The sequence below is a fragment of the Microcaecilia unicolor genome, chromosome 4 (genome assembly GCF_901765095.1).
Source record: "Microcaecilia unicolor chromosome 4, aMicUni1.1, whole genome shotgun sequence".
Lineage (NCBI taxonomy): Eukaryota > Metazoa > Chordata > Amphibia > Gymnophiona > Siphonopidae > Microcaecilia > Microcaecilia unicolor.
In genome coordinates, this window is record NC_044034.1 from 299140272 (window position 1) to 299158574 (window position 18303).

The 18303-nt window shown below is 42.3% G+C and overlaps 1 protein-coding gene across 2 annotated transcripts in view; it reads right to left on the bottom strand.

Annotated features, from left to right (window-relative positions):
* The window catches only part of LOC115469295 (tetraspanin-15-like), a 376401-nt gene that overhangs the window by 218943 nt on the left and 139155 nt on the right, over nt 1–18303 (bottom strand). Inside the window, exon 3 of one of the 2 annotated variants that reach the window (XM_030201802.1) lies at nt 18066–18140. The exons of the other annotated variant lie outside the window; for it this stretch is intronic. Within the exon in view, the coding sequence (XP_030057662.1) occupies nt 18066–18140 (75 nt within the window). The remainder of the gene's footprint in view (nt 1–18065; nt 18141–18303) is intronic. 2 annotated transcript variants of the gene reach the window in all.

Below are 18303 nucleotides of genomic sequence, written 5' to 3' on the forward strand. Positions count from 1 at the left end.
TACACATGATCTGAAAAAGTGAGCATGGAAATGGGAGGGGCATGGGAAGAACAAGGGCATTCCTAAAATTAGCACATGCTGTTACAGTATAACAAGGACACATGTCTAATTTAGGTGCATACATTTGCAACATGTTTCAGTTGGTGCAAATGGTCATGCCTAAAGTTAGGCGCGACTCCTGGGCATAAGCACTATTCTATAAACCAAGCCTAACTGTACGCACAACTTATAAAATAGCGTTTTTTTCTGCACCAATCTAACTCTAAGGGTTCCTTTTACTAAGGTGTGCTAATGGATTTAGTGCATGCTAATTGCCACGCAGCCCACTGTGTACCTACGAGTGCTAAATCTGTGCGTGCACCTTAGTAAAAGGACCCCTAACTGCACTATACATGAAAGGGAAGCATAAGCTACATTACCAGACAGCAATTACATTTCAGTAGATACTATTGAAAGAGATTGAACAAGCTGTGCCCGGCAAGACTGTGTCCATTAACCACCATATTTTGGATATTTTCCTGAAGGACAATAGATTACATTCTTGCCAAATTTCCAAGGGAAAACTGTTCTACAATTGGGGAACTGATGCTGACTAATGTATGAATAAAAACTCTTTTTTCTATGCTTACACTGCCAATCAGGATGATTCAAGCGAGGATTTGGGATGGCAAATATTCTCGCAGCATCCACAATTACACAGATTTGTTACAATCACTAAAGACTCTGGCTGGAGCTTTCAAAAACATCTAAATTATCTCAGACATCGCTGGAGTGTAGCCTATGGAGGAAATGCTTATTCCTGGTCATTATATATAGGCAGTCAATTATGCACTTTAGGAAAAGAGAAACAACATTCCATTATCTCTGCCAGTAAATACAGAAATGCAGCAAATAGAAACATGATGGCAGATAAAGGACATATGACCCATCCAGTCTGCCCATCCTCTGTAACCCCTAACTCTTCCTTTTCCTAAGCGATCCCACATGCTTATCCCATGCCATTTTAAATTCTGAAACAATCCTTGATTCCACAACCTCCACCGAGAGGCCATTCCATGCCTTCACCACCCTTTCTGTGAAATAGTACTTCCTTAGATTACTCCTAAGTCTATTCCCTCTTAACTTCATCATATGCCCCCTCATTCCAGAGCACTCCTTCAGTTGAAAAAGGCTCTCTTCCTGTACAAAGATGCCCTTGAGATATTTAAACGTCTCTATCATGTCTCCTCTCTCCCTCCTCTCTTCGAGCATATACATGTTGAGGTTCATAAGCCTGTCTCTATATTTTTTGTGTTCAAGTCCACTTACTAATTTTGTAGCCGCTCTCTGGACCGACTCCATCCTGTTTATATCTTTCTGTAGGTGTGGTCTCCAGAACTGCACATAGTACTCCAAATGGGGCCTCACCAGAGACTTATACAATGAAACTAGCACCTCTTTATTCCTGCTGATCATGCCTATTTTTATGCACCCAAGCATCCTTCTGGTTTGACCATTGCTTTTTCTACCTGTTTGAAAGCTTTAAGGTCATCAGACACAATCACCCCCAAGTCCTGCTCTTCCTTCGTACACTGAAGCACTCACCCCCTATACTGTACCGTTCCCTCAAATTCTTGCGACCCAAGTGCATGACCCTGCATTTTTTGGGATTAAACTTCGCTAGGTCCTTCCTCATGTCATTCACACTCTCTAGCGTGTCCACCCGGTTGCAGCATTTGGTATCATCTGCAAAGAGACAAACCTTACCAGACAGCCTTTCCACAATATCGCTCACAAAGACGTTAAAAAGAGAAGGCCCTAGGACCGATCCCTGCAGTACTCCACTGACGACATCCTTCTCTTCAGAGCAAGATCCATTTACCACTACCCTCTTTCTCCTCCAATGGGGACATCAGGGTAATGACCTGATGGGGCCAGCAGAGGGAGCTCCAGCTAAGGCCTGAACATGGGGACCAGGGAGTATCTGCAGCATAGGTTCCCTGTTAAGAGGAGGGCCCCCAGAATGTGCTGAACTCTTCCAGAACTGGGAGGAGGGGCCCAGAAAGGGTGTGGTGGGCTATTATATAAGCAGTACCTCCTGAGAAGCTGGAGGGAGGAGGAGCCTGGGAAGCCTGTTGGAGGAGGAGTACCTGGAAGAGGGGGGGGGGGGGGAGAGAGAGAGAGAGAGAGAGAGAGAGAGAAAAGGAAACCCTAAAAGAGCAGGTACTTACCATGCCATGTTGTGGAGACACTTGTGAACCATGCCATGCTGGGGATGGACTTATGGAGTGTTTGAAATGAACTAACAGCCGTGGGGTGGAGGATAGGACTTTAAAATTAATGAGAGGGAAGAAAGTCCTATCCAGGGGTGGTGGCTGTTTTACACTGAGACCCCTGTCTCTCAAATTAAAGGGGCTCAGTCAGTGTATTTGCAAGTGAATGATACTTGGAAAGAAGTTGTTCCCCACAAGACTGAACCCAAGTCCTAATAAATTCAATTTGCTTATGTTGACTGCCGAATTTGCATATTTGTGAAGTCTGGAGAATCTGTGTGAGAGTCCCAGGGAAAGTACTGTGGGTCACTGGCCGTGAACTAGAGGAGTGACTGAGGCACACGGGACATAACGGAGAGGGATTTCCAGCAAGAGGAAAGTATGGCAAAGCAGTCACATTGAGTAAGGGAGGAGCCCAGGATATTGAGGTGGGTGCTTGCCAGTAACTGGGAGAAGACCAGCTGGAGTCCTGCTCAGGAGCCTGGGGCCATTGAGGCTGGGTAAAGAGCAGGAAGGACACGTGTTTTTATAAACTGTCCTGAAGCCAAGTGCTAGAAAGCTTTAAGAGAGCTGAGCCCAAGAATACCCCAAGTGGGTTATAAAGGAAGCCACTTTGTTTTGAACTGTTTTCTTCTATGCTATTTTGCTGGAGTTACTGAGGATTTATCATTGGTGGTTTGAACTGCCTGTGGCTCAGCTGTTTGCCTGGCCAATTACAATATGTAGCTTGGCTTGGGAGCCAAGGGAACTCCAAGGAGACTGGCAAGTGTATATATATATATATATATATATCTGATTAGTGTGATTGTTGGATACAACAGGCTGTAAATTTTAACAAACATAAAATGAAGAAAGAAGGTCACCCCAATTGCTAATGATAAAAAATGTTTCCTTCTAACTTGGATAACGCCTAGAGAAATCAGGAAAAATGATTTCTTATTGACCACAAAAATTCAAATCCTTCTTAGTAAAATATGCTTTATGTACTGTATATTTCTCCATTTCAACTCTAAAGGTGACAATCAACACTGCTTTTGAAGAAATACTTTATTGAAAAGATTCTAGAAAATTGTTGTTATTTTCTTCTGTAGTTTGAGGGGTTGAGGTAGCTTGATAAGATTGTAATTTCCAGTTACTTACAGAGGCTGCTTTTTCTCCATAATATGATGGATTGATTACAATTGTATACCTTGTATGTTTATTCATTGGTGTTTATTGTATTTTATTTCTTTTCACATTTTGTGGAAAATGTATTAATAATAGTAATAAAAAGATTGATTTATCAAAGGAGGACTCAATGCACTGATACCAGCAAGGTATCAGTTTACTAAAAGTGCACACTGCACCAAGAACAATGAAAGGTACTGATTTAATATTATTCTGCAGCACTTCAATTCATCTGGGATTATTTCATCTTAATAAGAAATAAGTCAATAAAAGGATATATGAGGCCATTTTCTGTTTTGTTTCTTCAATATGCCCAAGTTACTTTGTGTTATGATTTTTGAAGCCTGGCTTAAAAACAGTAGTTCATGAACTAACTTCTACTGAAATATTTTTGGTATTATGCTTTACTCTTCCTGCTGAAGCCCATGTTTTTGATACCGCTTTTAAATCTTAGGGACCCTTTTACTAACATGTGTTAAACAGCGTGGGTTTTATTGTATGTTTTATCCCTCAGATATAATGTGGACCCACAAGAGGCGGTAACTGCAGCTGTGCTACCGACAGTCCAGTAGCATGGCCATGGCTCTAACAGCAAGGACTCCCAATGCCCCCTGCCTTGATCCAATCCCCTCCAATCTCCTCCCCCAATCAAAAGTCCGCCCACAGGTGCAAATCCCAAACCTGCTTCTCCTCTCCCCTGAACACCCATCACCTTTTGGACTTATCCAGAGGTGATCTGATTTCTGGTGATGGTGAGGACCAGGTGGGACAGTCCCCCTCCTCTCCCTTTCTGTCTGGCTTCTGCTTCCAAAATGGTGGTAGCCACCTTGGACCTCCTCAACTCTGCAAATCTCTGCAATTTTGTTCAAAATGCTCTGAAACCTTAAAACTCAGAACCAGGAAAGTCAACACATCTCCCATGATGCCCATGAATGCTTCCAAGAAATAGCAAATGTCTTCAGAAGACAATCTTAGAATATGGTCTGTATCAGAGGGGAACACAAAAGGCACAAGTAGTGTTACTCTATCTACTTGCTCACTTTGAGGCATATTTTCAAAGCACTTAGCCTTCCAAAGTTCCATAGGTTTCTATGGAACTTTGGAAGGCTAAGTGCTTTGAAAATATGCCTCTTTGAGATTCTTCGAACAGAACTGATAAATCCAAACTGTCCACTTGGACAGCTCCTGGGAATGGAGTATTTCCTTCAGCTCGGATCCTCACTCCAGATAGAAAAAGAAGGCCTTACTCATAGCTGGAAGCATCTCCTACTTAATTTCTAAAACCTCCCAGAGATATTTCTTAAAAGACTCAAGAGGCTGTACCAAAGGGCATTTTGGAAAATTAAATACTCTCAAATTTAAAGTTCTTGAAGTCCTATGAACATCTAATTTATTCTGGATTAACCAAGCTTGCACCAATGACACCTTTTACATTTTCTGGTCTAAAGTCTGAACTTGTGTCGTATAATACAATAGCTCCTTCTCCTGATATTGGAATCCAGTATGAAACTCAGAACAAACATTTACCTAAGCTGAAAGAGAGGCATCTGAAGACATCAACACAATACCAACTGAGTCTAGTGAGACCTAAGCCAGTCTAACTATGGGGGGAGGGGTAGTTCTCCCACAAAGAAGATGAAGCATAAGGACTTACCCCATCATGGGGTTCAACTACACCTCCACTCACTTCCATCTGAAGTTTAGGCAACTGTGCAGTAGATCTTCCTCCTTCCTCAATCAGGCGCATCCTCAACTACAATCCCCTCAGGTTCCACAGAACAAATTCTGCTCTCCCCCTCCCTTGGTGTACACCAAGCCCTGACACTGCCAAATGACATGAAATTTTGGGAGTCCCAGAATTTCTCTGCTCAGCTGGGGCATCCTGATTCTAGCCTCCAGAGACAGAGAGCTCCTCAACCCCTCTGAACCAGCAGGCCTTCTTCCAGAGATCCCTGGGGCACCAGTAAAACCTTACACAATAGTTGTTTGGTGAAGGGTGCATGGAGAGGGAAAGAGAGGAACCTCTTTCGGATTCCCCTTCCTCTTCAGGATTACATGCAAATGTTTGAGAGGAATAAAAAATAAAAAAAAGCAAGAGAAAATGTACTATAAATGCCAAAACATGCAACGCACTGGGGAGCTCTCACACACCTCCTCTCAGGATGCCACCTTGCCATGGTGAACAATTTGTTTAACATGGCCTCCAGTTTATGCTTATTAACAGGCTTAATATACCGCCACTTCTAAACAAAGGTTGCAGCGGTTTACAAATAAAAATATATAGAATAAGAAAGGAACTCCAGGGGTAAACAGGAAAGGAACAATCGATCAAGAGAAACACAGACACCATAAGGACAGAACAAGTCTCTGTCTCTGAAGAAGATAACCTGGCACCCACCAGTAAGTCACCTGAGGTGTAAAACTAAAAGCAAGGGTAAAAAAGTGAGTCTTAAGAAGCAATTTAAAATGTGGAAAACGAGTTTGGGCCTCAGGGCTGAGCAAGATAGTTCCAAAGTTTGGAAATAGAAAGAAAAATGCAGTATGCTGTGTTGATTTGTAGTGGGCCTGTTTGGAGGAGTGCAAAACAAGATGGTTGGAGTCAAGGGAGCGGACAGCACAAGCAGGGGTCTAGGGAATTTCAAGTGATGCGAGATAAGCTGGGGAACTGCACTGAAGGGTTTTATGGGTAATGAATAGGATTTTGAACCAAGCCCGAAGACAGAAAGCCAGTGAAATGATACCGTGGAGAGGCAGAATCGGTTCTTCGGGCTTTACAGAGGAAGCGGGGAGCGGTGTTTTAGAGAGTTAGAGAATCTGGTAGGTCTGGATAAACAGTATTGCAGTAGTCTAGGCACAAGATTATAAATGCATGCACCAGTGTATGTAACAAAGTGAAATTCAGAAATTTTGAGATAGACTGGAGGTGAGGGTGGGAGAGAAAGCCACATTGGAGAACTAAATAAAACTGGGAATTGAAAAAGAGCAGAATCCAACATGATGCCTAGATATTGGAAGGAGTCGACAGTGGGAACTGGGGTGTCAAAAAGGAAGGGAACCAGAGAGGGTTTGGAGAAGGGCCCGGTGATGAACCAAGTAACTGCCTTTGAAGAATTGAGAACAAGACGGTAATCAGATAACCATTGAGAGACAGCAGTTAAACACAAAACTGGAGACAGATAAAGTTAGGCTGGAGAGGGGAAGTAGGAAAGATCAAAAGAATGTCATCGGCATATATGAAAAATTTTATATTGAAACTTTGAATCAAGATGGCCAGAGGGCTGAGAAAAATGTTGAAAGAAAAGGTGCGAGTATGGAACCCTGTGGCCCCACACGGTACAGGAAAGCCAGTAGAATAAGATGGGGCAGAGACAGAAAAAGAACACCCTGAAAGAAAGGAGACAAATCAGGAGAGCACTATGCTCAAGAGTCCAATAGAAGCACGACAGAAGAGAAGAAGAGAGTGGTCCACAAAGTTGAAAGCGTAAGAGAGGTCCAAGGAGAGAGATATTGCCTGTGTCCAAAGAGGAATGAAGGTCACCAAGGAGCTCTGCAATTGTGGTTTCGGTACTATGAGATGAACGAAAGCCAGTACTGTATTACAGAATTGGTCTTTGTCACTTTACCAGAATACACAGTTTTAATGTTTATGCTGATGCTCACCAAAGGTCTTTCTAAAGGCCAATTCTGTAATACAGTACTCAAAAAATACACTCTTTTGAAGATTAATTCATTTACCCAACCTGATAAGACTCCTGAGGCAGGCCTGTGGCCGAAACACAGATCTGTGTTGAGACTTTAATAATAAATTACTTTTGACACCAGACTGTTATCCTGGTCTCTTGAGTCGTTGGCTCACTTCCCATTGTCTTTGCACTTTAAATGTAAGTGTCAGGGAGTTTGAATAGAAGATGATGTTGAATGGCAAGCCAGTGGTATTTTTGTAGCAAAGGGGAGACATGGTCACGGCGTTGGGCGTAACACAGCAGTCGAATAACCATGTTTTGCACAGACTGGAGTCTCTTAATGTTGGATTGAGAACAGCCAAGGTAAACAATATTTCAGTAATCTAATTTGGTTGTAAGTAGTGACAGAATCAAAGAATGAAAAATATCAGGGTTCAAATAGTGAAATAGTTCTGCAAATAAGTGAGATTTGGGGTGTGTGTGAATGTACGATGCGAGCCAAGGAGAATACCCAAGTAGCAGAATGAATCTACAGGCTGGATAGTGGTGCCAAAGAAATTCAGGGGTCTTTGTTAAGCACTAACCTGTGATCAGTAAGCCAGCCTGAGATCAAGTTTAGACAGTTTTGAAGTGGAGCAAGAGATGGGATTGATGGATTTTTATGAAAGAGTAATAGGATATCATCTGCATAGAAATGGAAGGAAACACCCATGGACTGAATAAAGGTAGCCAAGGCGCTTAGAAACAGGTTAAAAAGGAGTAGCGAGAGAGCAGAACAATGCAGGAACCCACAAGTCAAAGGTCATGAGGAAGCCTTGGAAGACAGGGTAACTACAGTAAAGGAATGGCTGCTGAGAAAGGAGGAGAACCAAGATAGAACTGTTCCAGAGAGACCAAGTGAGGAAAGGTGAGAGAGTAAGACAGAGTGGTTTACTAAGTTGAAGACTGCTGAAAGGTCTAGGGAGTTAGCTAGGACTATGTTATGTTTATCCAGTTAGGTGTAGGTTTCGTTCAGAACTGCAGTAATGATGGTAAGGACTGACCTGAAACTATGATAAGGTGTGCTGCCTCTTGAATGCACAAGATCTGGCAGGAGCTGTGGGTTATAGAAGCAGGTACCACACTTGCATTTATAAGACTTGACAAAGATGATAAACAGACTGTAGCTCTGTTTTATCAGTGATTAGGAAATGTGGCATCCTTATTCACTCTCACAAAGGACATGCAGCAGGTGCCACAAAAGCCATGAACTGAGAGCTTGTTTACATGTTAAGCATGTATACACAGAAAAGGCCTATCGGGGGTCCTCAAATATAGTCCTTGAGGTCCACAACCCAGCAGATCTATTTGCATTTATTACTTCCATTGTGTGCAAATAGATCTGAAACATATTCATTGAGGAAATCCTGAAAACTAGGCTGGGTTGTGGACCTTGAGGACTGGATTTGAGGACTCCTAATGTAGATGGATGCCTGCAACATAGATAGTATACTTAAAATGTTTAACCCATGTGATACCTTTGAATGATAGTATTTGCAAGGGGAAGGGGTGAATAAAGGACAGGAAAAGCATGACTCCAGTGTGTAATGAAGGAGGCATCAACTGGTCATGTGTTAAATGGTTCATGGAAAAGTTGGTGTGTAATGGCAAGGCCAGTGTCTGCAGTTCACCAGTATAAAAATGGCTTCCCAGCTCTGTGTGTGGAGGAAGATGTAGAAGCAGGGAGGGGAGGGATGCATATGTCTAGACCACAACCATAGATGGTAGGCAGATGCATAACTCACAGGAGCACAGTAGAGGAGAGTGCAGAATAACTCTCACCTAAAGGCCTTCATGTGGTGTCACACTGACCCCTGCAATAATGTTATGGTCACAAGTGGACAGCACATCTCTCTCAGCAGGGGCGAGGGATATGTTATCTGGTAGCACTATAGAAATGATTAGTAGTAGTAGAATGTTGCTGTCAGAGCCCTCGCAATGTTGAGCAGCCTGCTTCTTGTGGATACAACCATGTAGGCCTCTCCATTTTTAATTCAGGTCCTTGACATTGTAGTTTTGATGGTAAATAGCATTGAGGTGTTGGCATATGCATTTTTGTCTCTTATTTCAGTTCAGCTTAGGCTTTGTCCTTTTGCCTACCTCTAGCCATCCCCTGGAGAGAGGCTGACTATAAGTGAATTAATACATTTCAAATATTTACTTAGGGCCATTGGTTATTAGTATTTTGAGAGCACTACTGAACCCACAAAACTACTTACTGAGGAAGGAGAGATAGAACACAGATATTTATCATCTCTCTCCTTCTGTATTTCAGCCAGGGCTGTGAATTCTGCCACTGAACACTTGGCAAGATTGTCTCATGTCAGAAGATGGCCCACTACTTATACTGATTAGGTAAAAAGAAGCTGGGTGGTTCTGGTCATTTTCAGAGCAAAAACAGTAAGTAGTTTGGTGGGCTCAATAGTGCCCTCATAATACTAATAACCAAAGGCCCTAAATCAAACCCCACTTCATTAGGGACTTTCAACATATGGTATTGTGAGGCCAGTTTATCTCTGGCAAAATGAGAAGGGATGCTGTATAATAATTTACTATTTACCTACAGGCCCAACTACAAGCCCAACTCAACCTTTAAGCAAACTAGGCAACTGCTTAGGGTGATAGCTTCTGGGGAGCAGCACAGGACAGTTGTAGTTAAAGCAAAACAATAGGTCCTGACAACTACACAAGCTCAAAGGACCATCAATACATACTTTTACCAACTGGGAGGCTGGACAGTTTTCAAGAAGCCCATTTACCTATATAAATGACTTTTGGAAATTGCCCTCATCATAGTAATATAGTGGTTGATGGCAGAGAAACAACGAAATGATCCATTTAGTCTGCCCATTAGGATGGTTAGGGTTGCTCCATGCAGGTTACCCCTAGGGGTAACCCTAACATTTAGGGGTTTAACTGCCACTACTGTGCGTATATAATATATACATGGTGTCCAGAAAAACTGGGACCACCTAACATGTTTCCAATCAACCCAAAAACATCCTACTGTAGCAGAAACCTCTGCCTGAAATTTGAGACATTTCTGAATCCTTTATTTTTGAACAGGATGCAGCGCCAACGCATCGAGCTCAGAAAACAGTTGAGCTCATAGTTAATGAAACCATGAATTCATTGAGACAACAGCTTAGTGACATCGAAGACTTTGTGGAATTACATTAATGTGTTTTCAATGGTCATAACTATTTATTTATTAGGATTTATTTACTGCCTTTTTGAAGGAATTCACTCAAGGCGGTGTACAGTAAGAATAGATCAAACATGAGCAATAGGCAATTAGAGCAGTAAAAATATTTGAACAATACAAAGTATGACATGGTATACTACTTGCAATGACAACACAATATGTACTAGAACATTATAATTGGTAGTGAAGGATAAGGCAAAGTTGTAACATATAGATGAGTAAGAAAGTAGGAAGAATTAGAAAGTAAGGTGATTGATTTAAAGAAAGTTGCACGCGAGGTCAGAGAGATGATTAAATATTATCTCAGCTAGGGTAGGAGTGGATAAACATGTCCCGCTGCAGTATGTGCAGCCCGAGTCAATCCTTGTGTTACTTCTTCCATTAAAGGCTTGGTTGAAGATCCAAGCTTTCACCTGCTTCCTGAAGTAGAAGTACTCTTGTGTTAAGCGGAGCCTTTCAGGCAATGCATTCCAGAGTGTGGGGGCTACTCCGGAGAAGGCTCGCTAGCGGGTATCACATCGTGTAATGTCTTTTGGAGAGGGTGTAATTAGTGAAAGTCCTTGGGAGGATCTTAGTGTCCTTGGCGGTGTGTGGAGGATCATCCTATTCTTCAGATACTCGGGGTCATTTCCTTTCAGGGCCTTGAAGATCAGACACAGAGTTTTAAATTTAGCCCTGTATTGTACTGGTAGCCAATGAAGTTTTTGCAAACATGGTGTGATGTGGTCATGTTGCTTGCAACCTTCTATGAGTCTTGCTGCTGCATTCTGAATCAACTGGAGCTGGTGCAGGCCCTTTGTAGTCAGACCATTGTATAGTGCATTGCAGTAATCCAGTCTTGATGTTACCATGGCATGCACAACTGGGATAAGATTTACCTTCTCGATGTAAGGAGAGAGGCAGCATAGCTGACGCAAATAGTAGAAGCAGCTCTTGAAGGTTGATTGGATTTGGGGAATCAGAGTAAGTGTTGAATCTAACTGTATTCCAAGGTCCCTGACTTGTGATTTGAGGGGGAGTTCATACTTCCAAAAAGGTATGTATCCACTTGTGTTAGGGACCCAGAGAAGCTCAGTTTTACTTGGGTAAGGCAAAGTTTGTTGTGTTTAGCCCATTCTTGAATTGATGTTAGACAAGTAATCAGTTTATTCAAGGCTGTAGGTAAGTCAGGTTCAATGGGTATGAGTAGCTGCACATCATCCACATAGATGTAGAACTGAGTGTCCATTAACCGAATCAGCTCAGCTAGTGGCTTGAGGTAGATATTGAACAGAATAGGTGACAGTATCAATCCTTGTGGTACCCCACAGGTCAGTGTCTATGGTGGTGATGAGTTGCTGCCAATCATTATGGATTGTTGCCTGTCTGATAGATAGGATCTGTACCAGGCAAGTACTGTTTCATTGATACCTGTTTCTGTCAGTTGTGCTAGCAAGATATCATGATCCACAGTGTCAAAAGCTGCTGAGAAATCTAGCAGTACTAACATTGAGCAAATCCCTCGTCTCGGTTTCTGTGACGATCATCTAGCAGGGATACGAGGACCGTTTCTGTTCCATAACCAGGTCTGAATCCAGATTGACATGGATCTAGCCAGTTACTCTTTTCTAGCTATTCATTAAGTTGAACACAGACTGTTTGTTCTATGAGTTTTCCTAGAAACTAAATGCAGTGGCGTTCCTAGGCTGGCTGATACCCGGGGTGGATCGCCGATGCGCCCCCTCCCCCCGGCAAAATTACACCCCCGGGTGCATTTTTACCTGCTGGGGGGGGGGGGGGGGGTGCCGCACGCCTCTCGGCTCTGAGTCCGCTCGTTTCCTGCTGCTCCCTCTGCCCCGGAACAGGAAGTAACCTGTTCCGCGCAGAGGGAGCAGCAGGGAGGGAATGAGCGGACTCGGTCAACAGGCGCGCGGCACCCCCCCAGCGGTGTGCACCCGGGGCGGACCGCCCCCCCCCCCCCCCTTGGTACACCACTGACTAAATGTTCCCTAGAATCTAAATGTTCAAACAATTGCAAACTATTTCAAAATTATGTAAGGGGTTCCATTTTTTTCCCAGACACCATGTGTGTGTGTGTGTATGTACTGTGTATAACAAAAGATCTCAGACAGAAGAGACCATTGAAAGAGTTAAGTGTCCCTTCACTATATCTGCTATGAAAGAGCAGGAGAAAGCAGTGACATTTTAGAAAGGTTAAGTGTTTCTTTAATTATTTTGGTCGAACACTGTAGTCACACAGTCTAATTAAACTATGCATTCTTTTAAACTCAAGATTTCATTTGCACTATAAAACATTCTAAGAATACTACAGACACACAGTCTTAGGTATACCCAAGCATCTGGATGAACAGTGAGTGTGACTTCTTCAACATGTCCATCTGAATATCAGGAAACTAGATGCCGGGAAGTAACACCCAGTAGTGATACAATGTTTTTTAGACTTGGAAGTTTTCTCTTGCCCTTTTGGGCTTCCTATATGAGCAGAAACAGAACTGGGATCTGGTATCATGACGCTTCATTTCAATCTATTTGGGAATTTTCTCCTTTTTCATATCCCATCCAAACTTGTTTTTAATACAAGTATTACAGCAAAAGTCTTCAACCGGGAGCCATGCACCAGGGCCTCCTGCTGAACCATGAAAATTATGAGCACTCAATTTGGTCATGAGGAGGAGAATTTTGTAACAGAGAACCTTTGGTGCAAAGATACACAGATGCATATATTGAACCTCTTCTATAAATATAAAATATACTTATATGCCTTTATATAAACTAAAGGCTTCCCAAAAGCTCCCACACAAAGTTATACCTGCTTCAAGGCAGGTGTAATTTTTGTGCATAAGTTTACACAGATACACGCATTGGGTTGGGGGGGGGGGGGGGGAATTCTACAAATAGTGCCCAAAGTTAGGCGCCAGGAAGATCTGAGACAAGCGTAAATTTTATAAAGGTCACTTAGTGCTAAGCAACTTTTATAGAACAGCTCTTAGAACAGATTCCCATGCCGAACTTTGGGCGTGAAGACTTACATGTGCTGAAACCTGGTGTAAATTCTGGCACACAACCAACAGAAGATAAGCACATAAATAATCCTATTCTATAATACTGAACCTAAATTTTAGCCATACCCCTTAAGTTATATAGGAGAAAATTTCAGGACACAGTGTTTTAGATGAAGTCTCTCCCAGCAAAAGGTCACAGAGAGACAAGCACTCTCCACCAGAAGAAGAGAAGTCTAGATCATCATAGGGCACTTTCCCTTCTCCAGGGTCAGTATTTTGGATTCCCCTCTAATTCAGGGTGAAATAGAAGCACATAGTCAAGGTATCACAACTTTAAAAAAAAAAAAAAAAAAACCCACACACACATACAAATTTGGTGGCAACATGCGTCACTTTGGAAATATCTAGGTTTCAGTTTCCTTTTCTTTGTATAGAACCCAAAAATAAAATCCAACCCAAGTACTATGGGAGCTTTATGCAAATGAGCTCCTCATCAGCAGTTCTTTTAATGCTCTTCAAAAGAAAGTCCCTTTTTTAGAAACAACTTAATGTCGCTTCCTTTTCCTAAAAAAGAGCTTACCAGGGAAACAGTGTATGGCTCAGTCTTCAGGCAATAACAAAGTTCCCAAATTCTCTGCTTCCCAAACAGTCTAAGTCTATGAAAATGCTGGTGCAAACAAAAACTATTCAGCATTTTGACTTAACAATACCGTGCCAAAGATTGGGCGAGTATTTTTCTGCATGCCAACCTACTAATCAACTTGACCTCTAGATTACAAAACCAGACTATGTTAATAAACTGAAAGAAGAGCATGTGGAATATTCCAGTCTATTCTATCAAAAGCACCTCAATGTGAAAGGTTCTACTTGCATAATATTGAATATTAGCAGATGCTAAATCACCCAAAAGTATAAATCCATGCAGTCTCTGAGCAATCAGAAACTAATCTTCGCAAGTGCTCACACCTCCTCCTTGGGGATGTCAACATTAACACTGATTAATAACTTTTTTTATGACAAACTCAATGACTGTGCAGCCTTCAGAGGGAATGAACTACTGAGTACAATCTGTCACAAACATTATTCACAGGATAAAGCAGCAGGACTTGCGTTCTTCACATTTCCACATCCTTAGAACTTAAAAAAATAATAGTGCTAGCTCCTTGAGAATTTGTTAGGCATCTGAAGAACAGCCCAGTTCTCAAAACATCTTTTATGAAGGCAGTTAGAAAGGAGAAATTAGGCCTCACCTGATAATTTTCTTTCCATTAGTCCTTCCCACTATAGAAGAACCTGTGGGATAGCTGTGTCCATCAACCAGCAGGTGGGCACAGAGAACTGAAAACTGAGCTGAGACATATCTCTCTTGGCACCCAGTCCAGCTCCTCAGTATTTACATAGACAAGCAGTAAAGTAAACAACCTTAAATAACTTGCTAACCTAACACTAGTCCGCCAAGCAAACATGTATGGACCTCTCATTTCTGGACAACTTGTAGAGAACAAGAGATATGTAGGAAGCAATATGCAAAGTGACAGTCGTTATATAACCCATTACTCTGCAATAACTAAACATCTCAGAAACCTCAGGCAGGCCTCTGGAAGAGTGGAAAGGACTAACGGAAAGAAGATTATATTGGATAAGACCTAATTTCTTCTTCCAATAAGTAGCTTTCCACTATTCCTAAACCTGTGGGATGTTAAAAAGCAATCCCTAGATTAGGTAGGATCCTGGCGCCACTGCCCTGAGGGCAGAAGCCCCAAAACTAGATTCTGAGCGCTTCACGTCTGCCATGTAGTGCTTGGAAAAGGTATGCAGTGTCAACCACATTGCTGCTTTGTAAACATCCATCGGAGATAGTAAGGCAGTCTCTGCTCAGGATGATAGTCTTCCTGTCACCGTGGTAAGCAGGGAGCCCACCCTGGGAAGCTGCAATTTATCTTTCTCCTCCAGAACTAATAGGTAGAGGTGACCCATGGCTCTTCCCACTCTCAGTCCTGAGTTTGGCAAGACCCATTCTGCTGCAATCAGGTTCTGAATGTCTGGATGCATCAGGAAGGCCTTAGGACCACTAAGCCACCTCATGATCGACAAAAATAGAACACCTGATGCAAAGCAGAAGGCTCCTCAATCAAAAGCACTGCCAGTGCCTCAGAAATAAATAGTACTGAGCTCCTCTTTATAAAATGATTTCAGAACTTTTGGATCATATCCCTCCTCTAACAGCTCATTCAATGATGGCTCCTCTGAATACACTAAGGCCACATCAGATAAGGAAGGAGAAGCAGAGATAGCCTCATCTGCCCACTCCTGGTGGTCTAAATAAGGCCTCTTAGGAGCCAGAGGGGCAACGGAGAGAGAAACTGAAGCACCTTACAGCAACTCTGACTGTCCCAGCTTTAGCAACTAGGTCTGATGTAAGAGCAATATAAACTCTAGAGAAAACTAAGATCCCAATGCAGCTGAATGCTCTGTTGGTTCCTGAGACTATAAAATGGTGGCTGTGCTCCACACATGATCAGCCAGAGGCTGCTCCTCACTGCCAGTCAGCCCAGGTACCCATTCCTGCGCTTTCCTGCATCAAATTGTACACTGGCCCTGCCGGAGAGCCCGAATACCCCGGCATATTCAGATGCTGCACTGAATCCACAGATGTGCTGCCACTGATCGTTTCCTCCGAATCCCGTGGGATTCCAGGTTTGCATGCACTGCAATGCCCTGACACCAGCCAGTGGGTCCCACAGCTGCCTCTGTGGGAATCGCTATTCACCCTGTCACAAGTGCAGCATAACATGTCCCAAGCAGTGAGTTAGGATCCCGCCCATGCACCAAGTAGAACTTGCAGCCCTTCTAGTGGTTCTGAGTCAAACTTTAATTGGACTAACCAATACTGCCTGCTTCCTCCCTCCCGCCCTCCCTCCCAGTCTCCACAAGTCTTACCACAAATGAGAAAGGTTCAGGACTGATACTCTGTCCCAAGCCCTACAGCAAACCTCTTTCCTTCTCCTTTTTTTTTTTTTTAATGTTGTGCTGGAAAAGAGCTCCACAGGAAACGGGGGAGGGAAGAAGTAAATTTGCGGGGCACCACACACAGGGATTTGAAGATCTCCAGATACGATTCTGCAGACTCAAACCACCCGCAAAGCTCAACTGGTCCAGTTGACCAACAGGACCAGGAGCAAATCACTAAGAACCAGAGGCTGAAAAGTGTGTCCATTCACCTACTGGAGATAGACAATACTGAGGAGCTGGACTGGATGCCGAGAGAGACATCTTTCGTAACCTGGTGCAGTCAGTGGTGCTAAGTCATCTAGAAGACTACTGCAATGCACTATATGTTGGCTGCAAAGAACAACTCATCAAGAAACTTCAAACAGCCCAAAACACAGCTGCCAGACTCATATTCAGTAAAACAAAATATGAAAGCGCCAAACCCCTAAGAGAAAAGTTACACTGGCTTCCACTTAAAGAACATATTACGTTTAAGGTCTGTACCCTGGTTCACAAAATCATCCACGGAGATGCTCCGGCCTATATGACAGACCTGATTGACTTGCCATCCAGAAATGCTAAAAGATCAGCATGCACATTCCTGAATCATCACTTCCCCAGTAGTAGAGGACTAAAATACAAACTTAACACATGCATCTAGCTTCTCCTATATGAGCACATAGCTGTTGAACGCATTGCCAATGGGCCTGAAAATAATTCACAATCTAATCAACTTTCGCAAATCACTGAAGACCTATCTCTTCAACAAGGCATACCACAATGACTCATAATAGTAACTGTAATACAACACCTCTTACTTGATATCCAAAATGTTTGCTCCCTATACTTTTTGTTTAGTTCTTGTAGATCATCTATATTCTCTGTAGTATACAATTTGCATCTATACTCTGAAATTACGTTCTATTAATCTATCTGTTTAATCTACCAGGTCATCAATATTCTTTAGGTAACACCAACTGTCTCTTTTACTCTGTAATGGCGATCCACTATGTTTATTCACATAATCTATTAGGTTATCCATGTTCTCTATTTAATATCAATTGTACCTTTTTACTCTGGAGTGGCAAATGCCATGAAGGAACACTGTAAGCCACATTGAGCCTGCAAATAGGTGGGAAAATGTGGGATACAAATGCAGCAAATAAATAAAATAAATCTCAGCTCAGTTTTCAGTTCTCTCTCTCTCTACCTGATGGTTGATGGACACAACTATCCCACAAGTTCTGGAACAGTGGGATGCTAAGTAATGGAAACTAGCTTTAAACGTATTTAAAACCATGAAATATTCTTCAGGTATCTTGGAAAGCATCTGAAATAGCTATGAAACCATTTTGAATTATAGTGTGGAAAAATTAAGCTGGCACTTTGTAGCACTGTCATCTGCTACCCTTAACCTATGATGTGGTATGACTTGCTTTGGTGACAATAGGATCATGATGGTGCTATACGAACCTACAACCTGTAGAGACTCATACACTTTCCCATATCTTGAGACAGCCATAGCTAAATAACTACAGCTGTGAAGACTGGGTGACACAAATGACCTTTAAAATGAGGACGTCTATTATTTTAGATTTTAAAAAGCTCTGGGTGCCATAATGTTTGTTTTCTATTTATAATAGCAAGATAGTAAGCCAACCATCATCACATCTATTTGTACAAGAAAATTTTAGGCAGCAAACTAAAAATCATTTCAGACAATTACCTTATTTTCAAAGAAAATTTCAATAAAAATCAACAGCAGCTGAGTGATAAAGATGACCAGGAGGATCCAGAAGAACTGCAGGAGAAGAAAAATTTAGGTAAGAAAGTGCTGAAAACAGATTGTCTATTTGATCTAGCTTAACCTTGACAAGCCAAATTTAGCCTTTGTTTTTCTTCCTTTATACTAATGGGCTAGTTCTAAGATCTGTAAGCGAAGCAGGTCCATTGTAAAAATGAAG